Source organism: Vanessa atalanta, chromosome 4 (assembly GCF_905147765.1).
Source record: "Vanessa atalanta chromosome 4, ilVanAtal1.2, whole genome shotgun sequence".
NCBI lineage: Eukaryota > Metazoa > Arthropoda > Insecta > Lepidoptera > Nymphalidae > Vanessa > Vanessa atalanta.
This window is the reverse complement of record NC_061874.1, coordinates 8,500,031-8,518,997: the sequence shown is the minus strand read 5'-3', so window position 1 is coordinate 8,518,997 and position 18,967 is coordinate 8,500,031. Positions and strand designations below refer to the sequence as shown.

The following is an 18,967-nucleotide window of genomic DNA, read 5'->3' as shown; positions in this document are numbered from 1 at the left end:
GAAAAAATATAATCCTGGTTATCTTCTTATCATTGAAGATATATCTGTAATAAAGGCGTAATTACTGTATCGATTAACCCGTTACACTTCCTTCATTAAATTTATTTTCTATTTCTAATTTTAAATCGTAACTTAAAAGACAAAAATATTTATAAAACAATAATAATATTTTTACACGTTTTTATACGTTTTCCATAACAATGTTATATGTATTTGTCGATATAATGCAAGAAATTATTATCAATATAACACCGCCTTATGATTGTAATCAAATTAATTAGGTAGATAATGTTAATAAACATTCGCGACTGCAGCGATTCTACGTAAAAACAAAGAAACGGAACAGTTCAATATATACTTTTATGCCTTTTGCTATCAAAATAAATTATTAATATTAAATCAAGATACGGGGACTAACCATAGTTTCATTATCGCATTACGCCAACTATTACTCGGAACACTTTATTGTTTAGTTCCGATTTCGATTTAAAGATGACGTAACGTTTAGACCGATGTTTAGAGCACTATTGCGGAAGCGATTAAGGTATAATTAATTTTAAAATAATAGTAAAATCGTGGAGTCAATGCCTGTTGACTTCCAGGCAGGAGACATAACATACATATATAATTGTATTTAAATAACATGACTGTATTTTTAGATGTTGAAAAAGAGTAACTACTGAATTTTTGCCGATTCTTCTCGGGAAAATTTACATTCCGAACAGGTGGTAACTTGAAATAGTTTGTTAAATGATGATTAAAAATACTTGAATAAATTAATTGTATCGAACGCCATTTATCTGAAATAACTAAAGTTTGTATTAGTTCTGATTGAGTGCTCTACATATCCACTTAGTAATAAATAATAAATGAAATATAAATTCATGAAGTGAAGTGGTCGTCTTACGAATCTTGGTTTATATTGAATATTATATAATGTAGTATATATAATTTTACGATATTTATGGCAAAATTTGTACATTTTATGTTAAGTTGAGAACATTAATTTTTTTTACCCTATCTAAATATATTTCAACTCCATCTAAGTGAAACCAAATTATAAGATTTATAATAATTTATTTGTTAGAGGTATATAAATATATAACAAGATTAGCTTTATATTTGATTGTGTTTTATACATAAACCGAAAAAAGGAGAACCATAATAAATTAATAACTGACATAAAGTGAAACAAAGCCCATATATGGCGTAAATATTACATTTTGAAATTGAATTTGAACTGTTGGATATCATTACGCAAATAAAAAATAGTTTAATTTGCTTTTCATATTCATAGCTATACAATAAAAATCAAATAAAAACAAAATAAAATACAAAATGTCCGTATTTGTTTGTTACAGACATAAATGAAATACATCGGAACTGCGGTATTTATAGGGCAATTGATTCTCATTCACTCGACTCTTTCTCTACACTGTATTTTAATGTTAAACCACGTAAAACTAACAAATGGCCTCGTTAAATAAGCAAAAACCAAATATTGTTTAATTGTTACGCTGAAATTCGTTTTCAGCAAAGCTATACAAGAGTATATAAATACTTTTTTGTATTAGTCATTCAGAAGTTTGCTGAGCACTTCCTTCAATTCAAGAGAGAATTCCGAAACGGGCAACGCTAAGTCTTGCGTAGAAGATGTTCCCGCTTTGAACTTTATAATATAATCTGAGGGTACAATGAATGGTTGCTTCTTCTCGCCGGGAGCTTCAAGAGACTTCAGGAAAGGAGGCATAGCCAAATGCGGCCTTTTTTGTAGCCATTTATGGAACGCTTTCGTTGACCTACAATGTAAGGATACACTCAGAATATATGGATCGCTCGGCATAAAGTTACATAAGGTTACAAATCAGTATATAAATATGTGACATTTACTAGATACGTAATACAATTATTACAGTCCACATTGTGTATCTTAGCGCGACTGGTACGGAAATAGCGTTTATCATACTTGAGTAAAATCGGATTCTATTAATAAACCTATGTATAATATACCTACACATGTATATGTACATTATTTGTGTATCAGCTTGTATCTTATTATTAGTCTATAGAAAAGGCTAAGTAAAAATTATATATGATTTTTACTGTAAATTGTGTTTGTCTATTTTCTTATTTAACCCTCTCGGGTGGACTGGAAGAGATGTCAAGGGATAAGCATGCCTTTTATAGTTAGTTCTCTATGACATTCTATGTATCTATTTTATTTCTGGTACGTATAAATAAATTTTATAAATGTTAGAAATCGAAAATACGAGCTACTACAACACATCATACACTGAAAGATCCAAGGAAAACGAAGTGTGGGTCGAAGAAGGTACTCTCGGCTAAAAAATCTACGCCGATGGTATGAAAAATGAACCCTTTCATTTTCTAAGGAACAAGAACTTTCGAAGATACAAGTTGCCTTAATGACCGCCGACCTTCGAAAGAAGGTGGCACTTTAAGAAGATAATAAAATGTTGGATTAAAATAGATTTAACATTTAGAATCACTTACGTCAGATGCTGTATGTCATCCCACACGCAAGCCATTGACTGAAGGTCTTCTGGTATCTTCACACCGTGCCACAACTCCTTCGTGTTATTTTTAGGAGGAATGTGCTTCTTATCTTGCGGAAGACATGTGCCGAAAGCCATAGTATGCGCTGGGCTGGTCTCTGCATGTACGTCATATTTAATCTGTCTTTTTAGAACTTTTGGACATGATGCCTGAAACAAGATAATTTACATTAATAATAAGAATTAATTTTATCGATGCGATACAAAACACTGTAGAGTTGGTATTCGTACTAACTAGAAAAATATCGGCACATTAGAAACATGAAAAATATGAATACGATAGTGTCTACACAAAAATTATAAATTATTTAATATTAACCTTGAAGTAATATGAACTAAAAATGTATTTAATCAGTTTCGTATTACCTTTTTCACACCAACGAATTCAGCGATAGTTTTCAATACACAAGGTAGTATTTTGTGATCAAGTACCAAGCCACGCGATGCGTGCTCATCGAACCAAACCTGAAACATTTTATTTGAAAATATACAACTATCAGGTTAATACTAGTTCAAGAAATTAGAAAATAATAAGACATACTTGGAACAAATCTTGGATATCTTCCGGTCGTCTTATTTCGCTTTTGAATTCCACATTACCCAATCCGACCCACCAGTCATAGAATTCTTGAGCAATCTGATAAAATAGGTTTACATTTATAAAGGCATTTTGAATTAAGTTCATCACCTGTAGGGCTGCAGTTGGAGCAGCGTAGTTGAATACACTTCATCTCTAAAAGGAGAGTGGACCATTACCCAGCATTTGGACAATCGCATGTTATTACATTACTATTATCATTTTAACGGTGGCTCCGGGCGAGGTTTTCCCGAGAAAACTCCGCATCCATCAATAGCTTAAGCACTTGTATCTCATCCCCTTACGGTGGCAGTAAAGAGACTGCAATCGGTCGGCTGTATGCCTGTTGTGTTTTTTCGACTATTGTATTCAAAATCAAAATATTCTTTTGGATCGTCATGTTACAGTGTTGAATTAAATGTAAAGCTACTGTCGGTTTGAAAAGTAGATTCTACCGAGACGAACCTCAGTAGTTACTTTTTTCCACCATTTTAATTATAGGGTATGTCAGTAAAGAACAAATACATTTTTATATTACCTGCCTACAAATCGATAAATACTAATTCCACGATTTATTGTCTTTAATATAACCTTATATTGGGTAACATGCCTTATTCATTAATGTTTTTTTGACATAAGCTTTAAATTTTTCAATAAATCAATTTAAAAAAAGAAATGAATCTTATTATATTATACGATATCGCTGCCATGTAATATACAAGTTATTAACACTAATCCAAAAAATAGTAATTGATTTTAATAAACTAGCAGAATTATCTTAAAATACATGTCGAAAAAGAAAAAATGAACAACCGCTGTGTTACAGGTAACATTTTGTCGTACACTAGTACGGCTAAAATGTCCGAGTTACGTATACGCAATATTTCTCGGAGGCGACCTTTTTCTGCAGAATAATCGAATCAAAATCCATTTAGTAGCTTTTGAGACAGCCGCAAATATATTGTAAGACACAGGGTGATAAAGTATATATATATTTACACATTTATAGACAAATATATTTTAGTATATAACCAGCCAGGCGATTTGATATTTTTATTTAAATATTTATTATGTTTTGATAATAAAAATATTGGTACTTGTTTTAAACAAGGTAAAGCATTAGCTTATAAATATCCCACTGCTGGGCTAAGACCTCCTCTTCTTTTGAAAGTAGGGTAGGAGCTAATTCTATTACGCTGCTCCAGTGCAAAGTGAATGGTTTTGAAGTGTAAGGTAAATTGTATTCAAATGCTATTGTGCCGATTTTAACGCTAAATCTTCTGTAAAAATCAGGTGTTCTAACCATTAAACTATTTCGGCGCTGTTTTAGTTATTATTTTAAAATAGATAGGTATCGCAATATTAAATAGGTATACAATTTAGACTCTACATACTATGATCCTTATAGCCTCTAAGTCATCTACACTAATATTATAAAGAGGAAAACTTTGTTTGTTTGTTTGTTTAGTTGTAATGAATAGGCTCAAAAACTACTGGACCGATTTTAAAAATTCTTTCACCATTCGAAAGCTAAATTAATCTCGCATAACATAGGCTAAATTTTATTTTGAAAAAAATAGGGTTCCGTAAGATATTTTGGGTTTTTCGGACAAAAAAGGAAAAAAACTACCAGAAAAGTTGATATTTTGCGTATGATGCCTAAACTATAAAAGATAGAACTATAAAATGTTCTAATTAAGTGTAGATCTCATTAATATCTACAAAAAAGTCCGCGACACACTATACCTATCTATGTCGGGTGAAGAACAACAACCATTTTTTTATTAAAAAAAAATTGAATTTTTTTTGGGCTACATTAAAACGCGTTTATTTTACTCATGCTACTAATCCTTATCAAAATAAATTATTTCATCACTAAGAAAAGTTTATGTAGATAATATTTGGTCTTTGAATGATTAAAATTGGACGTTTGGTTTTTAAGTTATGGCGAAATTAAAATATTATTCTGCTGCACGTCCGTCCGTTGAAAAAGAATACGTGGTTGACAGCTGTCACCGAACCCATGCTAGCTGAAAAAGAGTATGATAACTATAACATCCACATGCTCGATTGCCCTGTTGTGTTTAAGAGGCACTCCAAACACCTAGAACGGCCACTCCAAACACCTAGAACGGCCACTCCGGTCCTTAGAGGGCATAATGGCCTCCGACCCTAAAAACCTCATCAGATTCGTGGCTGATGTTGGTCTGGCTCAGGTGTTGTGATCACGAATTTGAGGTTTATCACAATAGATCCAAGCGCCGGTTGCAGTAATTCTTCAATTGTGACCGTGCCTCAGCAGTAGGGATATTAGAAGACTGATTATGAACCGTTATCTACGCGGGCAAAGCCGCGGGCGACCGCTAATCATTTATAAAAGAAAATTACTTTAAATTTACCTTCGTAGTTAATATTTCAGCTTTTTTACTAAATTCATCAGACGCGGATACTTCGAAGTTTTTTTGTTTATAGTGAGATTTCCACTTGATCATATCTGTCTCCGATTTATTACAATACAGCATTTCGAAATGTGGATTTCTCTTGCTTTTGTGACTGTGAGTCGACATACGCCTACAATAATATCGCATAAGTAGTGATGAATAATGCAATCATTACGAATTATCAGATCAGTAATGTATTGGTAATGGTATTATTAATTTTAATATTTCGTATGTATACTCGTGCATAAATTATCGTATATAAGGCAACAATTGTAATATGATTGCATTAAAGTCTAGATATTTAATATAACCATTTAAAATAATGACTAATTATATGAAAATTAACGTTTCAAGCGCTTTTCGAGTCACGCGAGTGTGAAAATTTGATATTTTATGTAACGGGCTATTAGGAATTTATTGCCACAAAAACCACCAACCAAACCAATTGGTTGACCCAAGGCCTTAGGACCTAATTTAGTCTGGGCTTCACGGTAGCATGCGATAGCGATCCCGTGGCGCCCGCCGAAGAGACGGAGACGTCTGGTTTCTTAGTAGGTATTCCGGTGTACCGGGGCGCACTCGGCTTCCTGGGCACCATCGAGTCCTACATACCACCCCACTTCATCGTGGGGAAAATGGGTAACTCATTTTTCTAGTGATATAGGTTTTCAGGACCTTATATACTAAATTAGAACAACCAGATAGTTTTTAAACATATGTGCATAAGTATCGATATTGCGTCCTCCATGCTTATAGTTAGTATATTCAATTATTATTTTACATAAATACCAAGAATATAATATTGTATAAATGAGCTCACTTCTTTGGTTTCTCGCTCATTTGCACTTCCAAATCGTCCAGAGTTGAAGCAAGATCGCCAACACTAGATGGAGTGGACTTTAGAAGCTTAGAATGTCTAGTTAAAGATTTTTTTGATAAAAACTTTGAGAATGACTTAGACATAGATTTTGATGTGCTCAGTGATTTTGTTCTAAGTATAGATTTAGATCGTGATGACTTTCTTAAGTCAGAAGACGATGATGATATCGTCCAAATTTCTGATTCTTCTCCTTCCGTCTCTTGATCACATTCTTCCTCTAGGTCTACGTACATAGATGGATCAAAGTCACTCATAGAATATGACGGACGTATTGGACCCTTTAAAAATAATAAGTAAGTAGGTACAGAGGATTTGCATCAATAGATAAAAACTATAGATATTAATTTTCCACTTTCAAAGAACAATGCATTTTGTAATATGTTTCCGCATTTCGGTGAAGGGTATGTTCGCCGGTGTAATTACAGTGACAAGATTATGTTCTGGTCTTAATCCCGGGGTTGACAGCGAATTCATAATATTTGGTATATGAAATACCCTTGATACTGCTGACGTCACCCGGCATTTGAATAGACTACAATCTATAATCATTTGCATCTTCATCATCAACTTCATATCAACGGTAAAAATAAATGCATTATCGACGTAAGATTAAAATTATCAGTGATATAATTTCTACGATTACTAAGAGATTTAAAAAATGCATTAAGTATATAAAAATATCTTATATATCACTAGACATATCCATCATTTTTTTTTTGAGATTTAATATCGACAAGGAATAAAAGGAAAATGTTACAAGCACTTACATCAGAAACGACATTATTAGTTTGATAATAAATATCGGAAGGTTCAAGGCTTGTCTCTGAACGAGGTTCGTATGGTTTGTCCCTCAAAGACAACTTGAATATCTTGGCGATTCTGCTAAATATTTTTGGACCGACAAGCTCACGAACCACTTCTCCCTGTGAGTCCCAAAACTAAAAAACCAAATTTATTTTTAAAAGTTTTAAGTAAACTATTTTTTTAATTACTTATTATATCATATTATATACTAAATATACTTACATTATTATATTTAAAATCATTCATACCGTGCATACAATTTCATGCATACCCAGATGATACATTAAATCTTTGAGAAATAATTACTATTTTTACAAACAATACAACAGTTGTAACAAACTATCTTTATTATACCATAGTAGGATATATCAGCGGTTGAATATGTATGTCATTTAGAAAAAGATAAAGATATAGACATACATACTTACGTATGTAAACGTATGTTTCTCTGTAGGCAAAAAAGAAATATCTACACAGATCCAAACATATAAGACCTATACATTTAGGTCAACAGACAACAGTTAAAGGGTATCATATAGGATCGCCATTGTTGCGGGAAATAAAATCGGTCTAAGCTTAGTATAGTAATATTCAAACGAACGGATTTCTATTTCAGGGAAAGAGGGATACAGATTCGCCTATAAATAGTATATTGCGAGTAAGTAATTGATACTCTTCTCCAAACGATAATCGTAAGATTCCTTCGTTTAATTAGTGTATTTAATTTTTTATGAAATTAATAATTTGTATAAAATTGAATCTTTTAATCCTACTAAAAATGTTGTAAAAAATCAAAGAATGCCAAATGTAATCTAATCTAAAAACGTCAATATATAAATAAAATAAGGAGTATTTTTAATGTCCTGCTAATTTATTTTATAAATATTTAAATAATTTTAATGGTATAAAACCGACATCGTCACATCGAACTTATGCTGAAATGCTTATATAGATAGAAATTTTATTGTCAAAATTCGATTTGCTATAAGGAAGCCGATGAGTTTTTATTTTTATTTCCTATTGTAAGTGTAAATGAATAGCAAGGGCTGAAGGTCCTGGGTTCAAACCTCTAGGTTTGGCTGACAGACGTTTGGCCGAAAACAAATTCGCTCAGGAAGACAACATCGTCATTATCATTATTATTAATTACAATGTGGATGTACGTATAATTTAATTAAGTACTTATTTAAGGAAAACAAGCTTAGCATTTATTTCTTCCCATAAACTGTTTTGTAATGGTGTAGATAAAAACGGATGACAATATGTTAAGGTTTGCCGCTAAAATATTATTTTTGATGTCTTCCTTTTTTTACAATTTAGTGGTTAAAATTATAGAGATCAAATGCCAATTTACTTTAATAATTATCGCTGTAATTCGATTATTATCATTCAAAAATACTGTAAAATCGTTTTACTCTGATAAGGAACATCATGATTAAGGAGTCTTATTACTTTATATCAGTTTTTATTGCATATTATTTTTTCTTGCGATGTTAGTAGTTGTAAACGTTTCACGCTCCTAGCATGCACATCACACACCGTTTTGTTTATTTCAGTTTCGCATTTAATAATCATTTATCATTAATATCGTAATTTTTTTCAATAAACTTTATCAGATATAAATTGATTATACCTATTCATCTAAAACATCAGGTATATTAAGCAAGGAAATATTTGTATCGTACGTGTATCGTGTCTAACTTTATTATATTATATATTTTATAGTTTATCGTACAATTATTTTATTGAAACTTTCAATATGAATCACACACAGTCATATTCTATTTTAAAACTAATTATTATATTGGTATAGTTTCTGATCTAATTTATGGTCTAATTTTGCATTGTAGGTATATATATATATTTTTAATTCATTTCTTTTTTTTTCAAAATCAAGTCTGTGTGCATTTTTTAAATTTAATATTAAGATAATACAATAATGAGTACCGTTTCATCTTTATATGACAGTTCCAATTCTCTCAAAACATTCTTCCAGTGAACTTTGACAGATGCTTCGTTTTGTTCATAGCGAGATGGTTTTATCACTTTGAGATCTTTAGGTCTATCCCATGTTTTTATTAAGGGTCTTTTTCCACAAGGCATCATATAAATATTCCTATAATTGAATTATTATTACTTTTCTTTTATTGGCTCTTCTTTATTTACTCTCGGAAGTATTCTTTTTCCAAAATTTGACTTCCATTATCGATTATACCAGATATCACAATTTATACGAGTATAAATTGGGAATGTGTACTCTTTGGTATAAATTAACTGTTTCTTTAATTTTTTTAAAACAAATGTAGAATTATTACAAGTTATAACGAATAATTTAAATCGTAATAGATTACGTATTATTATAATTATTGTAATTTTTTTTTTAAATATATTTTATCGACGAACTCATGACAAATTAATTTAAAAAAATAAATATATTATTTTGAAATACTATTTGTTTACAGTGGCATCTATCTTGGAACTCTGAAATTGCTAGAAGTCTTTATACAATGTAATGTATTTAATTAATTCATAGATGGCAGTTCAAGTTAATCTCGAGCCGAAACCAAGTGCTGCTACCATCTTTACATAGATGGCGCTGTAATGTAAAACGTGAAATAAATTATGACCTATTATTTGAGTTTATCAATGTTATATGATCTAAGATTATTTTTATATCTAGATAGAGTGTCAAACTATATAAAGGACTGAAATTTTTTTCGAGCCAACTTAAAAATGTTAGTGTGCGTGATACTCGCCAAGCGTCATACCACTTTACTTGTGTGCGTGTTTATATTGGCCAACAGTTAGCCACAATTTTGTTGACGTATTCTCAGCTTTAACAATCTATCTAGACATGAATAAAATCAGAAGTTATGATATTGAATAGTGAGGTGGTGTAGACTGCAAAATAATAACTAATACTTCTGTTAGGACATGATTTTTATTTGAAAATATTTTATATATTTTCGTTGAATAATGGTTACAATATTTACTACTTTAATTATTTATTTAAAATTACTTTATATTCTATTTTCCTATTTGTTCGGCATCTTCAAACGTGTCTGGGACTTTTAAGCCACGTGTTTCGGGCTGTGTTAGTATTAAAAATCCAGCTATAGCTGCCATTATTGCAAAAAGCATCGACGGAATTCCTGACCAATACACCATTAGAGGCGGTGTTAGTGGTGCTACTACTGAACCGATTCGGCCTAACATTGAAGAAAACCCAAGAAACGAATGACGATGTCTGGTAGGATAGAGTTCTGAAGTAAAAAGATATAATGATGTAAAAATAACCCCAGTGCTGAACTTCCCCATTAAAAATAAAATCAAAGATAACACGAACATATTGTCTGGTGTAAAAGAAAATGCTAAACAACATATTGAACATAACATATAACCACAAAATAGAGTAACCTTTCGGCCCAGTCTATCCAATACTAGAAAAGCTGTCCAATAACCAGGTATCTCAATAAGAGCTGTTAGAACGTAATTCAAATACATATTTCCAGATAAACTGACGGAGTTGATTGATAAGCCATAGTAAATGAACGTTGTTGCTATCCAGTATACAGGTGTAGTACAACATCGACGCAACATCACGGGCGATTTTATAATACGAATAAATAAGGGTTTGTTACTAATATCAGATTTTTCTTTACTTAATTTTGGAATTGATGTAAGGAGAATCGTCATTGCATTATCGGAGATTTTTCTTTTATTTAATCTGGCTGCTTTTTCTAACACGGACTTGGCCTCGCAATTCTTGTTTTTACTCAGTAACCATCTGTGACTCTCTGTTACAATCCAATAGTAAGAAAGTATCGAAAAGACAGGAATAAATAGTGTCAATGTCAGCTTACGCCACTCGGGTACGGCTGCAGCGATCCCACCTAACAATGCTTGGCCCAGAGCGAACATAGATGACATTGTAGCGCTCGTTGGAACACGAAATTTAGGACCGACTAGTTCTGTTGCTAATATATATGCTGCACTGTAAAGTCCTCCTCCTATTGCTGTGTGTAAAAATTGTAAAACAACATACATAGTATAATTTACGGAAAAGGCTTTAACTAAACCCACTAAAGCGACATTGAATGCAAAAAACACAACTGAAATACGCCGACCGAAATAGTCAGAGACGAATCCGGCTAAAGGTAGAGCGATCATTGCACCCAGACTGTTTAACGTCCCGGCCAGTGCTCTGAGCCACTCCTGGCATTCCAGACCGAAATCGTAAACAACCGTGTTCGTTCTACCATACACATACCCGTCACAAGGAATAATCATGCTTCTATTAAAAAGCTCAGCCGAACAAGAATTGTTCGGTAATGTAGTAGTGTTTAATATGTTAGCATAACGAGAACAATCTTCAAAGCCCGTTGATCTCTCTGGAATGGCGTTCAATATCCATTCGGGTGAATAGTCTGGAGGTTGCTGGTCACATAACGGCACAGTACATCTATACGGTAACCTGCCCGCTGTAAACACATAGTCGCCTGCCATAAAACCTGAAGCGGCGGCCGGCACTGCTAGTAGTAATATATTGATCAATTGATACATTCCAAACTGTCCTAACTCATTATTTAATACCGTCTCAAACTCCATTTTATTATCACTTTCACTAACACCTTGAGTCATTATGAAAAATTGCAACTTATAATGTAATTGATTTACAATATTAGAGTCGTTTAATTTTGCTCATTGAATTCTTGTTTCTAAGTTGAACATGCTTTAAACGTCTGTATATAAACTCGTCGATCGTTATCTTTATACTGTAGGTTATTAAAATATATCTTCATGAAACGTCAAACGTTCAGTCACACGATCGTAGTATCTAGTCAGAAACACAAAGTTATTGGTTTTCCTCCTTCAATTTTAATTATTTGTTTACATTGAAAAACAATTATATTCAAATTATTAAATTAATATGTCAAACAATCACATGTTAATATAGTATACAATGGTATACATTTGCAAACCATTTTGTGTTCAATTCTTGTTTATCTGTTAATAATAGGACTGTTGTAATCTGTACAGATTGATACAGTTTGTTTGTGGGACTTCATACTCTATGTTACGGGTAACTGAGATCAGTTACTTGTGGTTTTCAAATACAACAGTATTAAGTTACCAAAATAATCGTGCAAAGAGGAATCATTTATACATACGTCTTATGTTCTAAATATAAAAAGCTTTAGATTTTTTAATTAATTACTTTTATTAATTTTTCATCCACATTTCTTATTCGGCAAAAAGTATGTTAAGAAATAATAAACATATCATTTTAGATAGTAATTTGAAAATATGATTTTTTTATTATTGTTAAGTTATTCGATTTAATTGAATTCATTATTAAAACAAAATTAATAAATTTTGGGTGAAGTTCTTGCGTTTCAGCTATCCGTCATCATTGGTTTCAGCTAGTTCAGACAGCCGCTTGCGGATATGGTCGATGGGTGCAGGAATGTCTGTCGGAGACGTGAGCGGCGGCGTCATATTTTGCTGTTGAAGTTCGAAGGTCAACCTCGCGTCAAGAACTGCGGTGTCGAACATACCGAGACTTCTCAGGTAAGGTGCTCTACGATACTCGGGGTGTTCTATCATCCACCGGCAGTATTCTTTGACACTTCTAGAATCAAATTGTTAAATATTTTTTTTCTAGTATTAACTTCACAATTGCACCTTCCTTCTTTTTTATTAATTATAATATTAAAAAAAATACTATTTAAGAATCACAAAGATTTTATAAGCCGAGCAGTGCGATTCTGTAAAAACTCACTACTTATTTTGTCAAATATTAAAATCTGTCTTAACTTGTGTATCATTTAAATAATAAATTTATAAAAGTCGGATGCGATATTGCATATCAATTGCAGATATTTCACCGTTTTACGCTGAGTTTTTTTCTTACAGAATAGCGCTGCAGCACTAAAACTTTACTAGATTAAAATTTGTTTGAAGCACATCATTGTTAATATTTCGTAAAAATGTATCTTAACTAAAATGAACAATAATTACAATGAAGAGGTAAATAATACCTAAGGTTGGTAATGCCCTCCCAAACTGTTTTCAAAGTAACAAGGTCCTTCGGTACATGACGTGCTGATCGCCACATGTCTTTTGTTTCGTTACGAGGAGCACGCCATTGCTTCTTATTTGGAAGATTGCGATTAAACGCACGCAGATGATCAGCTCGACGTTCCGCTTTTATGTCTTTTGATATCTCACGATCGAGAGCAGCGAATTTAGATTTCTAAAATTATATTTCTAACTTTACCCATCGGCTACGTAAATAACATTATATTTATATAAAATGTTTAAAGTTAACCTCTGGATTTTCAGTAACGTTTGCGATTCGTTCTTCAACTGTGGGCATTTCTTTCGGAACAACTTGAAGACTGCGGGCCACGTGGGTGTCGAACTCAACCTATTAAAATTATAGCTTAAGTTAATATTATAATGTAAATAAATGAGCATAATGTATTGAAGATAATGTCACTGGTTACTTATGGTACCTGAAACAGTTCCTTTATAGCTTTCGGTGTAAAAAGTTGTGACTGCTGATCACCGCCTAGTTGTTTCATATAATCACAAAAGTTTTGTGTTATCTGGGAAAATTAAATATAATGTTTTAAACTCATGCAAAACTCAAAACTAAAAAGTTGCACTTAATTATTGTAATTAGGGCATAATAGAATATGTATTTATTTTAGACACATGATGGTTGTGTAAATTAAATTCATTGACCATAATTAAAGGCCTGAGCTTTGACTCGGTTCGTATTCTAGAAAGCTACTCTGAGTTTTTCAAGTACTTGGTTTGTATTTACAATTCATTTCGCGATCTAGGAGGAAGTATCGTTAGTCGTAGGAAACTTGCTTGTCAGTAATGGAATTTCAAGGTTTTAGTGGTTAAGATGGTTGAGGATATGAGTGCTTATATCTATATATACTATTAATTGTCTGTTTGAATACTACGTAAAAACACCGATATTGATGAAGATCTTGATATTTAACAATTCCCCTGTCCCGAGAGGCACATATGAGACATGGTTATTGTTTTACAATTGTGTTTGTAATCAGAATAAAAACAATGGACAGATGTCGGTTTTTATAAAGTATGTTTTTTTTCCGTAATATTGATAGAAAAAAGCATAAGCCGTTTTAGCTCAAATAAATTTATATATTTTAAATGATTTGTCAAATGGTAAAATGTGATTTTCATTTCACGCAATAATGCACTTTGGCCCTTTTAGAAACAGAATTATTAATTGCAATTTGTTCGTATTTAAAGCGAGACAGAGAGATTAAAATTTTCCAATTTGGAAGTTATTGATATCGTTTCAATTTTCGGAAATTCAAATGTTGCTAAATATTTTGGACTTCCCAGAATTTAATTCTATGTTTAGACGGATAACTATATGTTCATTTATAGTATATAGGTAATTTCACAGTTCGTAAATATTACATTCTTATTAAATAAATCTTAAATAATATAACATTGAGACTATAGCCATACTAAAATTATACTTACTCGTTGATATAGGGATATAGATAAAAATAATTATAACAATAATATTGCACTCAACACTAAATCGCACAAAGAATATTTGCTAGTATTTATTTACCCGTCTGGGTAAGTATCACTCATCATATATTCTACCGTCAAGCAGCATTACTTATTGTTAGTATTGTTGGTTGTAAGGATGAGTGAGCCAGCGTAACTACAGGCACAAGAGATATAACATCTTATTTCAAATAGTAGGTGGCGCATTGGCGATGTAGGGAATGTTTAATTTCTTACGGCTTCTGATCTAAGAGACAGCCCACCGATGTTAAAGAAAAAATAAATGATACAGAGAGAAAATTGTGTGGTAAAATTCACATTAATCGTTGGATTAGGAACATCTTTAATATTTAAGTAATAGTATTTTTTTCTTAAAATCTAATCGTTGAAAATTAGTTTATGTATGTTATATATAATTTGTACTCTGTCAGTCAGATCGTCAGCTTTTTTTACTAAGCTCTTTTCATCCTCCTTTTCAGGTTCAAGATAGTGCGTAGCCCATGTGATTTGCTCCCTGATTGGTTTTCTTAAAAAGTCTCTATGAATATTCGGCTTTTGTTCTTCTTCATCACTGAAATTATATACCACAGATTAAAATTTTTAAATATTAAATTTCATTGAATTTTTAATTTTAATTGGAGCGACATAGTTAATATAAAACATTTTAATTAGTGTACTCTACTACACGAATTAAATTACACATCAAATAACAAAGGAATCAGAGCTCCACGATTTCCTTATTTGATTTGACATTACAAATAATAAAACATAACATTTTATATATATGATAAAATACTAGTATAAGGTTTTTGTATTCTCTGGTAAATTTTCATCATGAATAAATGTTTGAGTAATATACAATAAATAAGTATTGTACTATACTAAGTTTGGTTGTTCCGAACACACGCTATTTTTTTTTATACTTTAACGAAGTTACAAATTGGCTATGATATATGTTTATATATTTTTCAATTATGCATATAGGATATAAGTTTTGTAAATTATATATTACATGTCATTCGGTGGGTGCAAACGAGTAATTATTTTCCACTTTTTAGAGTTTATATTACGATCTTTAATTTAATCTTGCCAATTAACGATTTCTAATAATTGTAAAAAAAGTCTCACCGAATAAGGTTTAATTTGATTTTTAGCTAGGATTTTTTTTAAATAAATAAAGTTATCTATAAAACCGAATAAGAATGGTTAGAATGTAGATTGATTAATATAAAATAAAATATTGGTTAAATAGAAAGATGGCGATAATTAATATCGTACGATTTTTATCGGCTTTATGGAAAGCAATACAAATGATAAGATAAATTGTGTTGTACCTTTGCCTCAGGGTCTTACTAACAACGAATGCTTAAATAATGGCAATATTCTAACGACATTTTTTCTTTGCATAGTTTGATAACGACAAACAAATTATTCTAATACTGTAAATTTTGCTTTTGAAATCCAAAATTACTCTAAAAGAGAAACGTAGTATTAAAAAAATGAAATATGAAAAATAAAAATATATATTTAATATAAAAAATATTAATCGGCAATTAATTTACATTCATAGGAATTTCGATTGAGTCGGAAATTATTATTGTAGCGTTCTGAACATTCCAGTTGAATATGAGTTAAATTTTGTTTATTAATTTCATGTTAATCATGTTCACCTATGTTTAATTCAGAATATTATTATGTTTTCTATAAAGCATGAATTTCAACCCAGTTTAATCATTATCACTGTTTACTACCTAAGGTTGGTGGTGCATTGGCGATGTAAGGGATTATGAATATGTGTTATGGCACCAATGTTTGTGAGCGGTTGTGACCATTGACTAAAGGTGATCCAATTGGCTCTCCTAACAATTATAAATACATATGGAACTGATTTCAGATTTACTTCCTAATCTTAGTGCTGCTACTTTATTCAAGGCTCATATTGAAACGCGTGACTTATCTAAAATGATATTACTCACCTTGAGATAAATTCGACGTCAGTATCAGAGTCCAACTCTCTATTTATAGTTATAGTTTTCCTGCTTGATAACAGCAATTCTTTTACTATTCTACGAGTTCTAGTCTCTATAAATAAGTTAGTAAAATAACACTACTTATTTGTGAAAATATACAAAAAATAAATTAATATGTCATGTGAATTTAATTGTGTCTTAAATAAATTTTAATGTTCTGTTTAAAAGTAGTAAAAGCCAAGCCAAATAATGGCTGACTTGTCAGGCTGCATATCCCGAAGTCTTGAGATCGAACCGGGTGGGATAAGTATTGAGTTTTTTCGTCAAGAGATTCGCAGTAACATCCTACAGTTGAAAAGTTAGCGAGGTGAGGATGTGCCCAAATATTCTATGATACTGACGATGACGGTGCTCTATTTACGAAGAACGGCTATAAGTGCTGTCTGAAGCACAAGAACGTAAACACTGCCAACTTCCAAAGTACGGGTTGAGAAATTCTTGAAGCTATAACCGATTAACTTGTTATTAGCTCTCCGCTGACTTGCATTTACGACTTCGATATGCAGCCTAATACACTAGACCAAAAAGTTTAAAATACACAAGCAGTTCGTAATTACGATCCAAAAATACCTTCAATACATTCTGTTTCTTTTAATCTTTTCGATTTTAAAGTTATGTGCAATATATTACAAACATTATCACAGAGCTCTTTCGGTAGAATTTCTGATAAAAAGTTAATGTCTTTTTCTTGCAACTAAAACAAAAAAGTTTAATTTAACTGACACACTAAATAATATTACGTTCATTTGTTTTTTAAATTGTTTTATTCTTTTCAAAATAATAATCATTTTACTTACTGGTTCATTATCAATTTCGGATAATGCGTTAAATACATTACTCCAGTACTTCTTGTTACAACGAATAACTTCGGAACCTTCGAATCTGGACGGTTTTACTTTCAAGATATCTCGTGGAGCTTTTGCTTTACTATAACACTTCTTATATCCATGCATATTTGTAATAATACTAGACTAATTAAATTAAAGCAATCAATTCTTTGTTTATAGAGCCACATAGATTTAATGACAATGAAAAAACATTGTTGTCGATATGTAGTGCGGACGTCGCGTAAATCTATTCGGCGTTGCTACACAACCGATCGTATTGTAAATAACTGTACGGAAATACCTGGAAACGTTGGTTACGGTACATGCAGGACATATTCCGTTTTTTATTTCGTGAAAATATATGGAATGCTTCGCTTTACAGTGCAAAATTGTGCTTGCAAAAATAATACAATACGTATTTTATTCATCAATTTTTTTGATTCTACTAATATTATATTATGTAAAGGTCAGTTTCGGGTATTTGTTTTGCCAGGTTTATGGTTTATGGCAAAACTAATTTATATTTTAACATTTTGATATAGTTTGATGACTTAGATATATGATACTTGGTGTGAACTCATTAAGTGTAAAGTAATTCGCTAACACTGGATAATTGTGTCATTTAAAGCATTTCCTTTACACAAAGGGGTTCATAGAATTGTTTTTTTACTCCATTTTTAACATTAAAACTAGCTTTTGTTTATTCTCAAACAAAGTCAAAGCCCATAGCTTGACTATATAAATAATATTATTTATTTGTATATGAACTCGTAAAATACTCGTATATGTATATATTAATGTACAACCAATATATTTTTTTTTTTTTTTTTTTTTTTATTGCCCGGGAGGGCAAATGACTCTGCTCCACCTGATGGTAAGTGGTAGCAGAGTCCAAACGCGACGACGGCTAGTGCAGTTGGGAAAGGTGATCTGCTCTAGCCGCCCCCGCCTTGCCGGCCCGCAAGATGCCTCTTCACGCCTCGCTTGAAGGAACCCAGGTCATAAGAGGAGGGGAATACGTGCGCTGGTAAAGAATTCCATGTTTTGGAAGTGCGACAAAGAAAAGAGTTGCCAAATTTCTTTGTACGCGATGGAATTGATGTCACAGTTAGGCGGTGACATCGAGAACCAGCACGCGTGGACTTGTGAAGGAAAGGGGAAGCAGGAATAAGGGAGAATAGTTCCTCTGAGCACTCGCCGTGACACATTCGATAGAAAGCGCTGAGTGCCGCTATCTCTCGACGCAATTGTAAAGGCTCGAGG

The 18,967-nt window shown here is 31.9% G+C and overlaps 2 protein-coding genes and 1 long non-coding RNA gene across 3 annotated transcripts; 1 reads left to right on the top strand and 2 right to left on the bottom strand.

Annotated features, from left to right (window-relative positions):
• Positions 1-1,538: 1,538 nt before the first annotated feature.
• Positions 1,539-12,016, bottom strand: LOC125077686. The gene is made up of 9 exons (XM_047689692.1): positions 11,753-12,016; positions 9,226-9,394; positions 7,242-7,412; positions 6,415-6,752; positions 5,553-5,724; positions 3,118-3,213; positions 2,943-3,041; positions 2,515-2,726; positions 1,539-1,799 (listed from the first exon to the last, which is right to left on the bottom strand). The coding sequence occupies exons 1-9, from the start codon at positions 11,917-11,919 to the stop codon at positions 1,571-1,573; spliced, it is 1,653 nt and encodes a 550-aa protein (XP_047545648.1). The 5' UTR covers positions 11,920-12,016; the 3' UTR covers positions 1,539-1,570.
• LOC125077688 lies at positions 11,755-14,299 on the top strand. Its single transcript, XR_007120769.1, has 3 exons — positions 11,755-11,816; positions 12,702-12,849; positions 13,624-14,299. It is a non-coding gene; the product is annotated as an uncharacterized LOC125077688 (long non-coding RNA).
• Positions 12,640-17,856, bottom strand: LOC125077687. Its single transcript, XM_047689693.1, has 8 exons — positions 17,675-17,856; positions 17,448-17,571; positions 16,824-16,929; positions 15,271-15,418; positions 13,797-13,889; positions 13,610-13,708; positions 13,320-13,534; positions 12,640-12,910 (listed from the first exon to the last, which is right to left on the bottom strand). The coding sequence occupies exons 1-8, from the start codon at positions 17,828-17,830 to the stop codon at positions 12,679-12,681; spliced, it is 1,173 nt and encodes a 390-aa protein (XP_047545649.1). The 5' UTR covers positions 17,831-17,856; the 3' UTR covers positions 12,640-12,678.
• Between the last annotated feature and the right edge of the window lie 1,111 nt (positions 17,857-18,967).